Source organism: Amphibalanus amphitrite, unplaced genomic scaffold (assembly GCF_019059575.1).
Source record: "Amphibalanus amphitrite isolate SeventyFive unplaced genomic scaffold, NRLGWU_Aamphi_draft 000412F_arrow, whole genome shotgun sequence".
NCBI lineage: Eukaryota > Metazoa > Arthropoda > Thecostraca > Balanomorpha > Balanidae > Amphibalanus > Amphibalanus amphitrite.
This window is the reverse complement of record NW_024881906.1, coordinates 507,442-526,569: the sequence shown is the minus strand read 5'-3', so window position 1 is coordinate 526,569 and position 19,128 is coordinate 507,442. Positions and strand designations below refer to the sequence as shown.

At 49.9% G+C, this 19,128-nt stretch overlaps 2 protein-coding genes across 4 annotated transcripts in view; one reads left to right on the top strand and one right to left on the bottom strand.

The window, feature by feature from the left end:
• Positions 1 to 613: 613 nt before the first annotated feature.
• LOC122390846 (CUE domain-containing protein 2-like) lies at positions 614 to 7,723 on the bottom strand. Of its 2 annotated transcripts, none has more exons than XM_043384194.1 (7): positions 7,444 to 7,723; positions 6,315 to 6,408; positions 5,859 to 6,052; positions 5,346 to 5,542; positions 3,991 to 4,143; positions 3,621 to 3,752; positions 614 to 3,012 (listed from the first exon to the last, which is right to left on the bottom strand). In XM_043384194.1, exons 2-7 carry the CDS (start codon positions 6,401 to 6,403, stop codon positions 2,860 to 2,862), a joined length of 918 nt encoding a protein of 305 aa, XP_043240129.1. In that variant the 5' UTR covers positions 6,404 to 6,408; positions 7,444 to 7,723; the 3' UTR covers positions 614 to 2,859. The 2 variants fall into 2 exon arrangements, with proteins under 2 accessions (XP_043240129.1, XP_043240130.1); XM_043384195.1 differs by having other exon boundaries at positions 6,315 to 6,405; positions 7,444 to 7,587.
• A 95-nt stretch (positions 7,724 to 7,818) lies between these two features.
• Positions 7,819 to 19,128, top strand: part of LOC122390839 (protein fuzzy homolog) — a 39,008-nt gene continuing 27,698 nt past the window's right edge. The window contains exons 1-6 of one of the 2 annotated variants that reach the window (XM_043384169.1): positions 7,819 to 7,995; positions 8,617 to 8,738; positions 9,364 to 9,517; positions 13,248 to 13,364; positions 14,161 to 14,361; positions 15,647 to 15,846. In XM_043384169.1, the coding sequence (XP_043240104.1) occupies positions 7,918 to 7,995; positions 8,617 to 8,738; positions 9,364 to 9,517; positions 13,248 to 13,364; positions 14,161 to 14,361; positions 15,647 to 15,846 (872 nt within the window). In that variant the 5' untranslated portion in view covers positions 7,819 to 7,917. The remainder of the gene's footprint in view (positions 7,996 to 8,616; positions 8,739 to 9,363; positions 9,518 to 13,247; positions 13,365 to 14,160; positions 14,362 to 15,646; positions 15,847 to 19,128) is intronic. The other variant, XM_043384170.1, reaches the window with a different exon arrangement.

The following is a 19,128-nucleotide window of genomic DNA, read 5'->3' as shown; positions in this document are numbered from 1 at the left end:
GTGTTCCGCCGCTACTGCTGACACCAGCTGGGGTCCCGCAGTAGTGTGGTTGGTTGATCAACAAACTGGTTGATCAGCAAAAAATCACCCGTATGCACCCAGGGTATGTATGCACTCAGGCCCCAGCAGACAACTTTGAAGTATTTCTGCTGTGTGCATCATACATCTGCCAGGCACGCACCAGCACATCTTTCTTCTTCAATCTGCATCCGCCTGACATAGTCGAAAATCTGAGACGAACGAGTCTCAACATTTCCGTGTACCTAATAGAGCAAAACAAGCTTGTGGATTTAGCTGCCTTTTCAGATTGGTCAGCAAGCATGAACCTTACCGTTATGTCGTAAACAGGTGCATCATCAACTTGCATGCTCAATTTGCAATGAAAAGAGGAGCCACGCAAGCTCATTTTCGGCTTCCAAACCGACGTTTTGATAATGATATAGAAACGTCATAGCTTTTATGAGAATAAAAATCTGAAGAGCGGAGAGGGCATGGCTCTCTGGTCCCAATGCCAGACCTCACCGCATTGCTTTGGGCAGAGCAGCTGCCTCACTGGCAAACCATCTCAAACAGTACGTAAGTGCTGAATATCCCACTCTGTCAGAGTAGCAGCCTCGGTACACACATACAGCGTGTATTTGGCAGCGGCCGTGCGGCGACTGATGGGCGCGGCCACTCGGAGCCAGCCGGAGCGGCCGGGGTCCCCCGTGCCGGCGGCCTCACCGCGCCCCTCTCATCGGGTACACACCGGTACGGCTGGTGCGGTCACCAGAGGGCCTTCTCGTCGCTCAGTAAGCACAGAGCCACTCACAATACACACATACGCACAGTGGAACAGTTAGAATTGGTCTCATGACGACATACGTCTACAAAGCTCAGAAAGCAGGCAGTAGCTGCGCAGTGAAGAAAAGAACGGTGGCCCGAGCCGGAGTGCGCAGCCTCCAACGACCGGCGCTGTGACAAAACACTGACTCCAAACGAATGAAACTCTCTGAGATAGTGAAAAATGACACAACGGCAGCAACATATAGTAATCTCTAGTGACGCCGTCAGCGGGCAGTTCACAGGCCCGCAGCGGCCAAGTAACATTGTACTACACAACAAACACACAGCGCTCCCGGGCACACACCACTATCACACACAATTCGGCAGAGGGCGCCGCGACACACACAGAGAGCCGGCAGAGCGGCGGAGCACGGCGCCAACGGATGACAGAGATCAGAGCGAGGAAAGAGCCGGAGACAGAGTGTCGGAGCGTGCGACTGGCGACTGTGCCTGGAGGGCTGGGGGTCCAACACGCAGCTTGGCACAAGCTGAGCGATAATGCTCCATCACCGAACCGTCCAGCCGAGCTCCTTGGAGAGGACACAGCGACCGTGCCACTCGCGCACAGAGTCCGTACATCCTACTGGCTAAACACATACATCCATACATGGGTGACGGTTAACAGAAAAAAAACATATGTGCAACACACAAAATACGCTAATGAGAGGAACTAACGTGAGTGAGTCTAAGCATCCTACGACATCCTTCTTGGTCAAATAATGGAACAAACCAGCAGCTCACGCCGTCAGAAAACATCATAATCAGTGAGACCGAACGGGTTGCACGACTGAAGTGCAGCGCGTTTAACATCAGCCCGAGCTGTGGTCGTTCACAACTGACAATGCCCGGGTACCTCCTGAGATGTGCGCACGGTCAACCCCGACCCATCTAGCGCCGGTTCGGCCCGGAGCGGATCAGCGCAGCCACACACGGCAGCGGTAGGCGAGATCGTACCACCACCAGACCGGACTGGCGGCGGCACAGCGGAGTTAGACAGCGGAGTAAGACCGATCGGCAGCGCTCGTATCTCTCAATACCTCAGAGAAAGTAGTATAAGAAAACAAAATACATGCAATGGAAAGCTGTGAAAAAAAAAACGGAGAAACTGGTTTCAGATCTGTAGAAAGCGACCAGTGCAACATTATACACTTGAAAGACAATCATATTTGTTTCCTATCTTCTGCAAAGAGAATGTTTCACATGGTGCCACGCAAGTTTGAGAACACGATGAAATTAAGCAAGTAACACTAAAAAGAAAAGAATGAGGCATAAACGTCGTTCCTATAACTCGCGATAAATTATCACTCCGTTAAATTTTGTAACGTCGCGTTCATAATAGCGATAACAAAACGGTAGTGACAATTTCCCTAAATGCGTCATATGATGGGGCCATGTCGGGACAAGTGAAGATCGTGCTTACGGTTAACTTATCACATAATGTTACAAAATTTGGAGTGACTAGAACACACAACGCGGCCACTGAATACCATTACCATATGGTGACAGTTTCGTTAACTATGAGAGCCCGTTCCCCACACCCTTCATATTACGACGGTGGTTATCGTATCGTATCGTAACTAACCCTAAAATTGATTTCGTGTCGAATTCAGCATAATTCTTGCGAGTTCGCATTTCCTCTGTAACGTAAGGCCAACGCTTCCTAAATTGTGTAAACATATCGAAAAGCTCCCAGGCTCGGAGCGTCCTACAAGTGAAATTAATCTCTCCTATCCGACCCTGTGGATTGCTGAGCGTGCGGCCAAGTGCGCTGTGAGCGCGGCGTGTGCTAGGGAAACATACCGAACACTGAGACCGCGGCGCCGCGCCGAGGGGCCGACCTCGGCGGCCACACGCACACCCAGCCACACGCGCTCGTCCACAGACACCGGGGACAGATACGGGGAGTGGGCGGACCTCCGGCCGCCGGGGGTGCTGGGGAGCAGGGGGCGCCCGGGCCCCCGGCCAGCATCATCTGACGTTGGGCCGGCGGGGCGGCGGCGGCCGGGTGCGGCGCCACCGCCGGCCGGCCGCACACTAGTGGAACCGGTACTGCTTCAGCGGCTTCAGGCTGACGTACGTCTTCTTCATCTCGTCCTTGGTCTCGGGGCTGCGCTTGATCTCCGTGAAACGCTCGCCCTTCAGGGAGACCACCTTGTTGTCCAGATAGCGCACCAGTTTCTTGGGCGACTGCGGGAGCGGAACGTCGCAAGCATGTTACCCGAGATCGTAGGGACTCCGCACGTCACGTTAAGTTCCGATATTGCTATTGCTGGCTATGTGGTGAATAGGATAACAGGGCCGAACGAAGCGATAAAGGGAGGAGACAAAATCAAGTTTTTGAGCTTATCACACTCAAAGCTAAGTAATTACGAACAATTCACAATTTTGCGCGGCCATCGCCGTTCATGCAACATGAGGTGAATTACGGTACGACACAATACGAAGCAAATAATCAGGGCCCATCAAAGAGATGCTGTGTTAAAAAAACCTGCGCGTCTTCTCCCCACGGATTGGCTTCTCAATATGAGCCCGAGGAACCGGTAACCTGGCGGCAGCAGAGCCATCCCAGCCCCGAATAGGCCTGCTCCGGCGACAGTGTCCGTTGAACGATTTGGACAAGTGCCTCTTGCGCTCGCATTGTGGCCCTGTCTTACCACTTTAGGAGGGCGTGCGGCTTGTGCTCGCGTTAGACCCTGACTCACCGATTTGGGCACATGCGGCTCGTGTCAGCGTTATGGCCTCGACTCACCGATTTGGGGAGGTGTGGCTCGAGCTCACGCCAGTCCTCGACTCACCGATTTGGGCAGGTGCGGTTTGTGCTGGCGCTTGCTGCCGTCGACGTCCTGGTAGCTGTACTTGGCGATGATGCTGGCCTTCAAAGACTCGTCATCCAGCTCCCGGCGGTCGCCGCGCCGACGACTCAGCACCTGGACAAGCATAATCAACCATGTGGTTTCACATACAAAACTCGGATGCCATGTGCTAATATCTCCGCTTCATTGTATCCTTGCACAGAGGCAAAAACAATTCATATTGAAAATATTATAGCAATGCTACACGGCCATTTTCTAGTTTTTGCTCCCAACTATCTCATGACGCCAAGCAGACAGAGGTCTGCAGTTGTAACACCCGTTCCGTGAATCAACGCGGCCTGCCACCACCCACCTGCTGCTGCTGGGTGATGGCGTCGCCGCTCTCCTGTCTGGCCAGCAGCAGCTGAGCGGCCTTCTCCAGACAGCCGGCCGCCAGCGACAGGCAGTGGTGCAGCTCCAGACGACACGCGTCCGGGAACATGTCCGCCAACATACGCAGCTCCTCCTGCGGAAGGGGGTCCGGGCAGTAGTCAGTCGTCCGGGAACATGTCCGCCAGCATACGTAGCTCCTCCTGGGGAGTCAGGGCAGAACAGTCAGTCGTCCGGGTGAACAGAGGTCAGTCATGTCAGGTTATAGGGGGCAATCGGGGATATTGATAGGTCAGTCGGGAGACAGAGAGGTTAGTTAGGGTATAAGGGGCCAGTAGGGGCATGACAGAGGTCACCTGACACCTAGATTAGAAGGTCAATGGCGTTAGAAAAGGTCAGTCGTCCTACCAGAGAAGTCAGTCGGTTTAGAGAGGTCAGTCGAGGTATTCGAGAAGTCAGCCGGAACTAGGAGTCAGGATATCAGGTCAGACACAAGGTCATGATGAAAAGGAAGTGGGCAGAATAAGAATTTCGGTCCAGCTGCACTGGCTACAGCTAGGACGTGCTCTCAGTAGCAACCAAAACTATGTAGCACGGCTCCTATCGACAGTGCAGCCCTCTGCAAACTGCGTGGTAGGTATTCTTTTTTTTTCTCGACAAAACCGAGAATAACGCGGATACTATGCTATCGGTCACTCGGAAATCGCAACAGCAAGACGCGCGAGGCTCCGCACCTTAAATGGCAATACCATCGTATTCATTTTCCATCCAGTTTGGCAACAAACCCAAAATTTTGCAGTGAGTTCCGACCGACTGATAGCATAACGGTTTTGTCGAAATAAAAAGAATACCTACCACGCAGTCTGCTGAGGGCTATGCGTCTGGAAAACTTTCAATTCGTTTTCAATAATGATTTGGGGTGAGGTCAATAGCTGCTAACACTTTTGAATCTTCAACGAAGTGAAAGATTGGACGCAAAACCCGGCAGGCGCTGTGAGCAATGCAGCAGCCTCGCGTGCCCATCTGCAAAGAGAAAGCGGACACACCGAGGCACGTGCTGGCGCGCTGCCCGACACTCATGGGGATCCGCATGCGCCTGCTAGGGTCTATTTACCCACGACTGAGAGACCTGCGAGACTGAGACGCCGTCTTGGTGGCGGCTCCGAGTCTGACGGCCGCTGCCAGGTCCTTCCATGGCCGTTCGGCTACGCTTGATCATTGAGCGGAGGGACAGCGATAATAACAACAACCAACGTCATTTTTTCCACGGTACCCGCCCCTCTCCCTGTAGTGAAGTTGTAGTGAAGTCTCCTCTCCTCCCAGCCTCCTCGCACCCACCTCGACAACGGCCTGGTCGCTGGTGTCCGAGCCCGCCTCGCTGGTCTCGGAGAGACGCGGTGTGCGGCCGCCGGCCGAGCCGTCGGCCGTCTCCTCCGAGCCCGAGGCGGCCGAGCTGTGCCGCGGCCGGACGGCTGTCTCCATCTGGGAGGCCAGCAGCGCCACCGGGTCGCAGCCGGGGTCCGTGTGACGCACCTCTGTGGGCACGGACAGAGACACACAGTCAGGTCAGTGGTCAGGTCAGGTCAGGGTACTGGGTCACAGCCGGGGTCCGTGTGACGTACCTCTGTGGGCAGAGACACAGTCAGGGTCAGGGTACCCGGTCACAACTGGGGTCCGTTTGACGTACCTCTGTATACAGAGACAGATACCTTGGTTAAAAGTCAGGTCAGGTCAGGTCAGGCCAGAAAATACGGTTCACAATCAGTCTGTGTGATGTGCCTGTCGCTCATATAGCAAGTCCGACAAACTATGCATTCCGCGGGAGTCCGGCGGGCGGCCGGGTTTCCTCACCTTTGCGGCGTTTGGCCAGCTCCGCCGACAGGCCGAAGATCCACTCGCACACCTGTTCGGGCCTGATCTCGGAGAACTCGGGGATGTAGGCCTCCAGCATCTCGGTGAAGCCCTCCACGTCGAAGCCGTCCTCGTCCTCGCCCAGGTCCTCCAGGATGCCCACCACGTAGCTCAACACGATGTCGTCGACGCAGCTGGAAGACAGAGTGCGTAGCGAGATCAGTTAGGTGCTGCTAAGCTACAACTTTTTGATAGAAATAACACAATATCATAATGTTGTAAATCGTAAGATCAGGCACCATTGTAATGCCAGCATATGCAAGTTGACTGAAAGTGAGCAATAAGACAGCAAAACTGAGCCATAACTGACAATGGTAAAATTCCAACCTCCCTAGACGTTACTCCTCCCAAGGATGTGTGCTGGTGCCAACCCTGACATTATATGACACCACTTACTCCAAGGAAGCAGATGGGATGTGCTCCTGGACAAAGTCAGCAAGTGCTTTGTTGACAACACTCTGCAGATCTGCTTTGCCTGAATCCATTGCTTCTGAAAAGAAAATGCATGAAAGAAAAACCAGTAGCCAAAAACCACCTGACCAGTCACCAGAACAAAATATTAATATGTAGGAGAGGTTCAAGCACCCCTGTTTATCCTCATTAGCTTCAAATGTTTGTGTCATGCATGACATTGCTAAACCAAGGGTAAAACTCTTCAGACTTCCTTAAGAACTTCACCAATTTCTTAGCCACATGACAATGGGCTGATCAGCATCCAAGACCAGTGAAAATCATTGTGAGTAAGTGATTATACTTATAGAAAGAAGAACACTTTGTCATTTTCATTCATGGTTGCCAATGTCAATGGCCAGTTTATCAGCCAGCAGATGAGCTGACTCCAAACCAGAGTAACAAAGTGGGCAACCCATTCTCACAAATAATGTCAGTCCACGTAAACAGCACTGAAATTTGGGACTGGCCTGCAAAAAGCCAATAATTTTACTATGCAACTGAAAATATGTTTGTGATTAGAAAAAGCACAAAAATGCCAATAAGTTGAGCTGCCAGACTGACAGTCAACAGCCATCAGCTTTGGAAAGAGTGCACCCCATGACCCCACCTTATGCAATTAGGGACATAAACTGAGGTCTAGACCACATTCCAACTACTGGTCACCGAACCCTTATGTTGAGACAAATATTACCACATCAGGACCCACACCACAACCAATCTATACAAAGTCTGTGCTGAAACACAGTATATCTGCACTACACTCCAGGCTGGTTGAGTGCCCCCACACTGACAAAATCAAGCTATAATAGATAGCTAAAGTTGTTATGCTTGCTGTCTGGCCATAGGTACAACAAAATGAAAGGCAAAAGCAGAGGGCCTTGAAAATGTATTTCTCAGGTAGTGTTACAGTTACTTCTAAGATCTCGATAATGGTGTGAGGGGATATCAAAACACAATTTAAATCATAACAAAGTAACACGCTGAAAAAAACAATCCTTCACATTAGTCTCATTCTTTTGAGCAAGGCTGAGGCCATTTCAATTTCAGCTTTAAAGCTAATCACTTGACTTACCAGACGCAAAATTCCAATAATAATTATCACAAAAATAATATGAAAAGCGTCTCTCAAATGTTCAGTATTGAGCGACGGACCACGATTTGTAGTTCGCTTATCTCTCACACAGAACGCAATGCTCAAATTCAATAAAGTAATGCCAAGGTACACCTTAGTCATTAGTGCTTAGCTTAGTCCTGTGATAAAAATGATTTTCATAAAATATCATATGATTTCTCAAATTTAAAATAAATGAAAAAATTTAAATTCAAGCTTTTATTTGCTGCATGTTTGATGTGTAAATGCAATACATTTACGTCAAATAAAAACAGTTTATAAAATTTCCGCTAGGCTCGAGACCACATACATGAAGGATCATCCATTTCTGGCGTGCCTGTTGCGTGCACTGGCGCAAAAGCCACTGGCCGCGCGTTGGGGGTAGGGGTTTGGGACGATTTGTTTTATTATTATGCTTTTAATGAAAATCTGGCAATGCCAAGTTATCTATGCTGTATCTCATCACCAGCTGGGATTCCTGTTCTCTGCAAAAAGAAGGGTGACATTGCCAATGTAAGTTGACCTATTTGGTGCGTACCTCTACCTACAGGCTACAGCTGACAAAGTATTTTAATTATCATTCAGTTTATGGATTCATGTTGATAGGTTCCTACCATGGATCACAAATCCTTGTTCTTGCCTGTATTTCATGTATCAGTGCATCGCTTTCTTGCATGTAATGTATAGGAAGTAAGCAATTAGTAAATCATGCTAACACGATAATGCTTAAAATGAAAAGGGCTGACAGAATTAATGTCAACATCAATATCCTATGACCTAGATCCTAATTGACTGAATTCTCATGAGTTGAATGATCAGTCACAAAATTTCTAATTCTGGTATATTCTAGTGCAACTCCAAAATAGGTATACGTTAAAAACTATTAATTTTGCAAACTAGGTACCTAACTCGGTAGGTATTCTTATAGAAGGTATCTCACATGCTGCTACCTAATTATGAAAATTTGGTAGACTCTTATGTTCTTGAGATATTTACACAAATCTGGCCTCACTCATTTAAGTTTACAGAACCAGATAATTTATGCTTAAAACCTGCTTAAAGACCTGATGACACTAAGGAAAAAATATAAACATAAGTTGTCTGTTATAAACTGATGCTTCTGTTTTTTTTCAGCTACCATTTCCAATCCAGGCTGCCCTAAATGGAGCGTTTGTTTTTGGCAAGTCATTTGATGTTCATCTACTAAGTGTGGAGACAACATGCTGCCAAATAAGATGGAGAGAGTTCCAGGACAGGTGAGGTGATCTACCAGCTGTTATACTCTGATCCTGGTATGTCTCATGCATAGTACTGAGTTGCAATCAGTCATCAGATGGCCCGACCTTTCGACAACTTGCGGTTGGCCGGACATTCACAATCAGCGATCGGCTTTCTCGCCGACTGTCACAATCGGCGATCGGCTTTCTCGCCGACTGATCGTCGATCCGGAAGCAGTGGGAGAAATTCGAACGTAGTCGAAACGATTGAGCTGATGCTGCTCGAGGGAGATGTTGCAGCCATGCAGCGATCATTCGATTCCACGTGCGAGCCTCAGTTGTCCTAACAAATTAACCGGTGCACAGTAGCCAGGTTGATTTTACCCTTTCATCTCATATTTATCTATTGTCGTACTACTTCTATTGTACCTACTTGTGCATATTTTATTTACGATTTTATGTATTTTAGTGGATTTGACGTGGACGTCAAAGAACCGTCGCTGGAGCAGGCTCCTAATGCTTGATGCTATTTAAATAGGTACGCGATCGTATTTAACGATGTAACGATCAACGGCCCACCAAAATTCATTAGGGCGTTTCAACATTCGAACCTGTCGCTCACGTACCAGCACAGGGATGTGTAACTCTGATCGACTCCGTGCAGTGTGACGGTGATCCTGATCTGCAAGCTGTCCACCGGCGACCCCATCCACTTGGACCACCTGATGGACCAGGTCTGGGACGCCATGGTTCTCTGCGTCGGGGTCGATGACCTCGCAAACATGGCCAACGTCGAAAAGGTCAAACGGCAACTCAAGGTTCGTGAAGGCGCAGAAACATCGAATGACAACAAATCTAATGCTTATATTGTCTGTTTAAGTACAGCGGACATTTGCCTTACCAGTAGCGGCGGAACACCTTCAATTAAGGGGGGGGGGCACTGCCGACTTTTGGTCCCATCCTCTCCATTCAATCAGGGCATATTTTAACATACTTACTGCGTCCCATTTTGGGACGCAGCCCCCTGCCTTTGGGACGTAGCCCTCGCAAAATTTGGACCACTGCGTCCCACACTGAAATGCCACGGTTTCAGCCGAAAAGTGCGAGCAAAAATAAGTAACATGCCTCGGTCTTTTACTGTGTAAAAGATGTAGGCTTTCCGATTGCTTTGTGCCCTGATTTACTATGTACCTAAGCACATAGATGCCCTCTCCAGTCCTTGTGCCCGGCCCTACCCTTGGTCATACACCTTATTACACCTTTTTGCACTCAAAATAGGCATCTTTACATTCAATTTCGGCGAATTGCATTCAATTTTAGCGATCTCTCATTTGCTTCGAATAGAGAGATCGCTAAAATTGAATGCAATTCGCCGAAATTGAATGAAAAGATGCCTATTTTGAGTGCAAAAAGGTGTATGTTCTTCCCTACTATACCCCTAGGATATGTGCCCTGCCCAGTGCCCTGTCCTTAGGTCTTGTACCTTGCCCTGCCGTTTCTTCAGGCCCTGTGCCCTGCTCTGCATTCAGGCCCTGTGCCCCGCTCTGCCCTGCCCTCAAACACGATACTTTATATATTCTGCCTGGAAATTTGATGCGCTGCCTTCCCGTCTTTTGGCCCCGTGCCCTGCCCTACCCTAGTTTGGGGCCCCTGCCCTTCTCTGCCCTCAAGCCTTGTGACACGTCCTGCCATCAGACCCCGTGCCGCTGCCTTGTCTTCAGGTACTGTGCCCTGCCCTGCCATCAGGCCTTGTGCCTTCCCATGTCCTCATGCCCCGACCCCGCGCCCATCCTCGAGCCTAATGCCTTGCCCTGCCTCAGGCCCTGTCCTGTCATGTTCTGCTTCCAGGCCTCATGTGCATTGCCCTGCCCTTAGACCCTGTGCCCTATTCTGTCATTAAGCCTTATGCGTGGTATCGCCCTCAGGCCCGTGCCCTGCCTCGCCCTAAGTTGCTGTGCTCTGCCCTGTCGTCAGGCCTTGTGCCGTCCCATGCCATCAGACCCTGTGTCCTACTCTGCCCTCAAGCCCTGTATTCTGCATTGCCCTAAGATCTCGTGTCCCATGCCCGCTCTCAGGCGCTGTGCCCTGCCCTGTCATCAGGCCCTGTGGTGTCTCCCGCCCTCAGGTCCCGTGCCGTTTCCCGTCCTCATGCCCCGTGCCCTTACCTGTCCTCAGAACCCGTGCTTTGTTCTGCCTTCATGCCCTGAGCCTTGCCCTGCCCACAGGCCCCATACCCTGGCCCTGTTTCACCGGTGATAGCACTAGCAGCACGCTGCTATTACACGTGTCAAATTGGGTTTCCATGGAGACATCAACAGGCCCATTGCTCAAACACTACCACAAGTATGACGTCAGCTCGCGGAATTTAATAGCAGCGTCCGTGAAACACCGCCCACGTCTTGTCATACCTTCAGGGCCCGAAGGTATGACAAGACGTGGGCGGTGTTTCGGGCCTTGTGCCATACCTGTGTCTTATGTCTTGCTCTACCTTTAGGTACTATTTCTTGCTATTTCTAGGTACTGGCCTCTTGCACCAAACTACCTAGCTAGGTAACATCGAAAAACCGGTTTCAGAATAAACTAATCTAAGGGTGGTAAATTTGTTTGCAATAGCCCAATACATAATCCTACATGTGCTTGCTAAATTTTGCACGCAAATTGTTACATTTGAGACTTGGACTGGGTATACGATGCAAAATAATCCAAGCAAATAATCCAAGCATCCACACCTCTAAGATCCTGCGTGTTGCCCTGCCATCAGGTGTGTTGATCATCAGGTGTTCTAAGGTCCTGTGTCTTGCACTACTCTCCCGCCTTGTGTAATGATAGCCTCAGACCCGCGCCTTGCCTTGCCCTCGGACCCTGCATCCTACCCAGCCCTCAAGTATCCGTCTTATCTTAGCTTCATGGCCTGTGCCTGCCCTGTCCTTAGGGCTCAGACTCTGTGTCCTGCCCTTCCCTAAAGTCCTGTTTAGAGATGTCAAGTTGGAGCCCGCAGGCCCAGAGCCTGGCCCAAAATCCGGCCCTACAGGGCTTTTGCATGCACAGTGGATTGTATCATTGTTTTGAGGTACCTCATCGAAACGCATCGACTGATATGCGACATGATCTATCTTGGTCACGAAATGACCTTAATGTGAGGTCAAGTTCTGACCTTGACATTCCGAGGTAAAAATGAGAGAAGAACGATCGTGCAAACGAAAATTCTCTATCTTTTTTAGTTCAAAAGCTTTTCATGAAACCTATATTGACAAAAATTGTAATTTTACCCGTTTTTGGCTATGGAGCCTTAACCGTTGATCTCAACTCAATTCTGACGAAATATTGACGAAAGAGCTGTTCAAGATATATCGATTGCTTTTCTCCTATCGATTGCGCCCTCATAGCTATAATAGTTTTTGAGATACCGGCACGTTTTCCGAAAAAATATCGCATCATTGCGAAGTTTGACGTTTGATGGCATACGGTCAGATCAGGGCCGTCATGGCCGTCTGGCCATAGGAGGATATAGAGGGCCAGAGGGGGCCACGGGGCCATGCTCCCCCCCCCAAAGCGCCCGGAAATGGCACAAAATCGACACATTTCTGGGCATAATGATTAAACAAAGGAACTTCCATTGGGAAAAGTTTGGGTTATATTACATGATAGGCAGTAAGGAAGCGAAATCCGAAGCATCCAAGGCATCCGTTCATCCAAAGCATTAATCTATGATGGATTTTTTATGTAGCTTTAAAATCCGATGATTTCTTGTCACAACTTAGGTGGGTACTGTTTGACCTTACGTCATCTAATTATTTCAAACACATAGTATCTTCAATGCAAATTGGCAAGTCAACCTCTATTTTGAATCGATTGATAAGGGTGAAAAACGCATGAAGAGACGTATGTATCACATTTTAATCATGTGCATATTCATTTTTATTCTCTAAGCATAGGTACAATTTGGTGCGTCAAGGGAGGTCAAACACGCCCAACGCCGTTCAGGAAAACGAGTGACTAACAATAATGTAAATGTCATTAAATCGCCGGTCCGCCCTTTGAATGCGAATAAAGAACGCACTACGACTGGGCGAATTTCGAGACTGGCCAAAAGCAATCACAGCCTGCTCCCAATATCCCGCTTGCAGTGTCCCTCCACCAGCACAGTACACAATGTATCTGTAGATTATCTCACTTGCATTATATACTATTTCGCTTGCAATGTGCCCTTTCCGATCAAAGCGTGTGCCCTATGCCACCTTTGGGACGCAGTGAAAAATCCTTAAAATATGCCCTGCATTCAATGCACATAGGGCTAACGTAAAAATGCCAAAATCAAAGGGGGCATGGTGCCCCGGTGCCCTCCCCGTTGTTGCTTACAGTTGACTGCCATTTGGTACACTGTTTGCATAAGTATTTTGAGCTTTCCGACGTTCATAAGTCGTTGTGCGTTGTGCGAACGTTAAGTCGTTGTGCGAACAAAACGGTACATCACCCGATTCGGTGATATGATGCGTTACTGTGACGGAGTTCCACCCTTGATGTGTGACGCTGTGTTACGTCTCTCAGGGCTGCTACCGACTGGTGGACCGACTGCTGGACGGCCTGGAGGAGGGACACGACACCTTCTGCGACCTCACCGGCCTGCCGGACGTCATGCTACTGCCGCCGTCCACCAAACTGCAGGTCGGTGACCACGCCGGTAGACTTGTCATCATTTGTAGAGTTGGTGGAGGAAGGTCGGGTTGGGTGTGCTAGAGTGATATTGTCTGTTTCTGCATAATTAGTGCCAGAAATTATACTTTATGGCTCACAGAAACGTATGGCCTGGAGGAAAAATTTAGCATTTACCTGAACTGTTTTACGTCGTTATCCGTGTATGCATGTTCATTGTTCACATAAACATAGAGATGCACGTCCCTCATTTTTCCTTTACCTGGTATCGCCCGTCGTTGATATGTTTCGTCCGAGATGATTGTACAGCTGTGCTGCATTGTCAGTGGCCCTATTATTTTAATCGTGTCCTGCGTCTTGCGTGCCGTCGGATCTCTGTGTGAGAGCGTTGTCCCTCGCCGTCTGCGCTCGAATCGTGTCCTCTGAACTGTAATCGTGTCCTGCGCCGCCGTCCGGACTGTTATCGTGTCTTGCTGTGCCGCTCAGATGGCCCTGGAGCTGATGGCTGAGTGTCGTCCCTCACTGTCAGACGGCTAGTGACTGAGTGCCTTGCCGCGCCGTTCAGATGCCGCTGTAGCTGATGACTGGGCAGTATTTCACCGGCGCTGCCAGCACTCGTGGCAATTCGGGTTTCCATGGAAACATCAACAAGCTCATAGCTCCAACACTACCACAAGTATGACGTCAGCTCGCGAAATGCGCTGGCAGTGGCTGGCAGCGTGGTTGTGAAACACCGCCCTGATTGCCGCCCTCTCGTCGCCCAGATGGCGCTGGAGCTGCTGACTGAGTGTCCTCCCCCGCTGCACAGATGGCGCTGGAGCTGGTGACCGAGTCGGCCGACTCGACGTACGGCTGTCTTCTGGTGCACGGCCGGCTGGCGGCGGCCACGCGCAACTGGCACCAGCTGGCCGCGCGCGACCTCTGCCTGCTGGCTATGTATGTGCGCGCGGCGCGCGGCTCGGCCGCCGCCCGGGACGTCTCCGTCTTTCTGCCCGTCAAGAGCCCGCACGTGAGCACCGGGTGGGAGCGGATGGGAAAAGAGATATACACTTCACCGGGGCGAGGTGGCGCTGTAGTGCATTCGATCGTACCACTCAATATCTCTACACCCCGCTGTTTTTGCAGCTGGTAAGGTAACGGCGGCAAAACGGACAGTAGACGCTTTTAGGGCCCTCCCACCAAGGGATACTCTGTTTCTGACGTTCCTGGGCTAAATTTAACAATATTGGCTCAACATGGTGGTTTTATTATCTTGGCGATGACCTCGCGCTAAGAAATTCAAATATGACAAAAGGCACTTTTCGAGCTGTCGCATGTAAATATCTGCTTAACTTTACATATTTTCTCGCTCTTGTATTGCGTTTAAGCCTGGATAGTTCTTTTGCCCTTTGATCTGGATTTGCCATTGTCTTAGCTGTGAAATTATTGCTTTTTTTCTTCGCTGTGGAGTGTGGATGCTCTGATGACTTTCCCGTATAATGTTTGTCCTTCATAGTTCCTTATGGGGAAGGATTATCCCTGTTTGTGCCGCTATTTTTTTTTACCGTGATCTGGTGTGGCATCTGCTCCTCTTCTGTGTGGTTCCTACCTTTCCCGTAACCTGTTCTTTACTGTTTATTTGATCACGTCTCTGCGGCACGTCATTGCATCGCTGGGAAAACCGCCCACCGGGAAGCCGCACAGGCATAATATGCTCACCTATTGCAAGTGTTGCGTCAAATAAACGTGCACAGAATGCTAGCGGTCATTTAGTTCTAGAAGCAGGCGTTAAAACGCATTACAAAGGCACATGATGTTTGCTCATTGGCAGAAACAATATGTCACGGTATTCCATGTAATATTTATATGCAAGCTGTACCACAAAGCAAGATGCACTGTCAAATATCAGCTATTCTGATTGTTTCGCTTATGCGCTGAGTGCTACAAACTTAGGCTAAACCAACTGTCAGGTTGTGTTCCATTTTATTTCATGCTGAGTGCTGAACTATCAAACCCCCAAGCCCAAACCCTTGTTGACTGCATGCCCGATGCCTCCGTGGCCAGACCCTGTCTCGTGTCAATCATAATGTCAACGACGTGCGTCCATGAATGTGTCTGTTGTAGTGTCCAAGTGTCTGTATCCGTGTTTGCGCCCGTGTCCGTATAGTCCGTATTCGTATCCGTACCGTATCTGTGTCGTCAGTATAAGTGTCCGTGCTCGTAATATCAGTGTTCGTGTCCACATCAGTGTCGATGTCAGCACCCGTGTCCGTGTGTGATCCGACCGTGACGTGGACACCTCCCCTGCCGTCCAGGTCCCGTTCCGGCTCCTCGTCTGCCGGCTCTCCGAGGTCTCCGAGGTGTGCGTCCTCTGCGGACCCACGCCCTCCCTGGAGGAGCTCGAGCGAGAGACGGTGCGCCACTGGGGACCCGTGCTGGAGACAGTGCGCCTCCAGGAGCTGGCGCATCCCCGCGACCTGCCCGCATCGGTGGTGCTCGATCCCGCCCTGCTCAGGTCAGTCCCAGCTGTACCCCGGCCCGCTCAGGCTAGTCCCAGTTATACATTACACAATATACATTAAAGTGTATAGCCGTCATCAACCTGCGAGGTAGCCGGTAGGTATTCGTTTTTTCCCCGACAAAACTGTTAATAACTCGAAGACTATGTTATTGCTCACTCGGACAGCATAACACCAAGATGGACGAGGCTCTGCACCTTAGTTGGGCGTGTTATCGTGTTAACATTTTCCACCCAGTCTGGCTGCAATATAATACAAAGGTGTATATTTGGCGTAAAACAAACTTATCTCATTTGTTGGGACACTTGACGTATAATTTAGATAACGATAGACCCGAGTGGGCCATGGCGCTTCTCTGTTCTTTGGAGTGATAACAAAGCCTTCGAGTTATTCTATGTTTTGTCAAAAAAGAATACCTATCACGCAGTGAGAAGAGTGCTGAATCCCGTCTCGGCTGCACCCCATAGGACACCACGGTCTCCTCACTACTCAAGGGTCAGCCACGCTGTATGCACCCCGCCCCGCGCTTAGGTCAGTCCTGGCTGTATCCCGCCCTGCTCAGTTCAGTCACGCTGTACCCAGCCCCGCTGTCAGTTCCCCACCTGTTTATATCTCGTCCCGCTCAACTCCCTCTCTGCTGCACCCCGACCAGGCCGGCGTCGGTCTGACGTCTTTAGTGAGCTGACAAGACCATCCACAGCAGTCGTCAGTGGCCAGCCAAGAATGGTCGCTTGTCTGTTGACTGTGATGTTTCTGGAGCGATATATACCGCCCAGCTAGGTCACTGCTAAATATAGGAACGGATGTGGTTTGCGAAGTTTGCGAGGCTCGGGACTTGGTTGGGATGGTTTTTGTTTCTATGTGGAAAGCACCATGATCCGTCTCTGATGCATATGTAGTTTCTTAGTACGTACGTACTTCTGTATTAGCTCACGGACGAGTCATCACGGGCGCAAAGGTTGGAATAGCTAGTGAGATGTATTCTTGAGAGACTGTCGAGTGGAGCATCTACACCTTTTGTCAGTTAAATTCGGTGTGAAATCGTCCATTTTAGAACTAAGAAATGTGTGTAGACATACCGCAATATTATGTGCACGAATCGCATAATATCTCGGCGCAGGTTAGGCAGTCGGCGGTAAAGCATTCAATTTCGGCACAGCGGCAATATGCTCCATTTTCGGTGATGCGCAAGTAGAATTGGCGGCGCCAGCACAGGTTTAGAGGTAACGCACACGATTTAGCAACAGTAACAACCAAATTCGGCACTGTTCATTCAATTTCGGCGGGTAACCGGAGGCACTCAGATGATTCATTTTTTTCAGGAACGCTTCTTGAGCATCAAATGAATCGTCATACAGCTTTGTGGCTTTGGGACATTCTCAGGGGGAGAAAAGCAGGCCATTGTTTGTTTAGCGTCACAGTACGTACCTAAGGCCGTCTCGCTGTTTCTCGTTTTGAATTCTGATGTGAAAAATTGATAAGCTTTATTGAGTAAGTACTACTTGTTCTAAAAGATAACATCAGTGGGCTGGTTTCGTTTTTTTATTACAGTACACGGGCCGCTCCTGTCCGCACATGGTGGACGACAATCGACCAAGCAAACGCCAATTGTTGTTGGACTCCAGGCAAACCCCGATTCTCTTTCAATGAAGCACGTCTGTGCTGTTGTCACTGTGTGCCAAAACTTTGCCCAAAACATGAACCCATTTCATCAGAATTCAGAAGGTGTTATTTTACTTCACCTTGGAAACAACCAATCACCTCGTCAATCACACATAACACAATTATCTCAACCATACCAGAATGAGTCCTACCAACCGGTTATCGTTGCACTTCCTGTTATGATCTATTGACCAACCATGCCTGCGTGAAACATCAAACATCCCTCGCCTACTGTGTGCAAAGGGACAAGAAAATAAATTCAGCATTCCGTATCGTATCACCACGCCTCTCCTCACCCCGCTCCACCGTCCCCCATGAACACCACCAAAGGCTTAGCGCCGACAGTCTGACCCGGCTCATGGAAAAGACTCGCAGCTGCGGCAGGTACATATATCTTTCTTCGCCCCCCACCCCTCCCCCCCCACACATATCAAACAGCATCTGACTGTCCATCTGGTGCTCGGCGCATCCTTTGAACAACCGCGCGACGACACCGGGCGTCTCCGGCGCACGGGCGGGGTCAAAGTTCAGTAGTCGCGTACCCTGTCGGTCTGGCTTTGTTCTCCGCCGTCTTCGTTTTAACCCTCGCCCGTATAGGGGGGGGGGGGGGTCGAACGGACCCCCCCCCCATGGTTTTTCGCGAATAACTCGCGTTAAAAGCGGCCGATCGCGACGAAACTTTCAGTACCCTCGCGTTAATCAATTTTACACGTACCCTGAAAATTTCATGACCCTGACCCCAATGACCTTTGACCTGTGACCTACTTTTCGAGACCATGTTTGGCCGGAATCGCGATTCGGCGTATGTCGGTTCGCATTAGCCGCGCGTTTGCAGTCTTTTCGTGGTTTCAAGCGTTCAAACATGTGATATGATGTTGCCCCCATGCATTAGGGTGAGTGTCAAGGTCACCTGAAGGTCATGTCAGGTCATTGACCTTTGATGACCTCGGTTCACTTTTTCGAGTTTTACATGTTTCTAGGCCAGTTTTTGGAGCTGAATTCGAATTTAGCAACCATATGAACATTTACGAAGTAATTTTGATGCCTTCGTGTTATGTTACGAAGCTGTCGGAGGCGGTTGGCACCTACTAGGAATACCCGGCAGGACCCCTTCTGATTGACCTGACCTGACCTGACCCGACCTGGACTAAATGCACGAAGGACATCATCTGTGATCAAAACTAACATGATATTCGTGATCAGCACCCCGAAATACCCCACAGCAGCCGCACTTTACGACGTTCTAACAGGTCCCGATTTTCCCGACTTTTGGGTCATTGACCTGACCTGCAAGGTCAACCGATGACCTGGGACCTTAAAATTAGATATCATCGGCCTCCTCTCGTCACGGGCAACACGCTCGTTTTTTCCGCGAAGCTCTAGCTTGATCAGGGGCGAAACGGCAAGGGGGGGTCCAACGGACCCCCCCCCCCTGATACGTTCGCGGCTGGAAAAACACAAATACGGGCGAGGGTTAAACCGGACTGGGGAAATGCATTCAGATTGTTGGCCTCTGGCCAACAATCTTCAAACATGTGATATCATGTTGCCCCCATGCATTAGGGTGGATGTCAAGGTCACCTAAAGGTCAGGTCAGGTCATTGACCTTTGGTGAC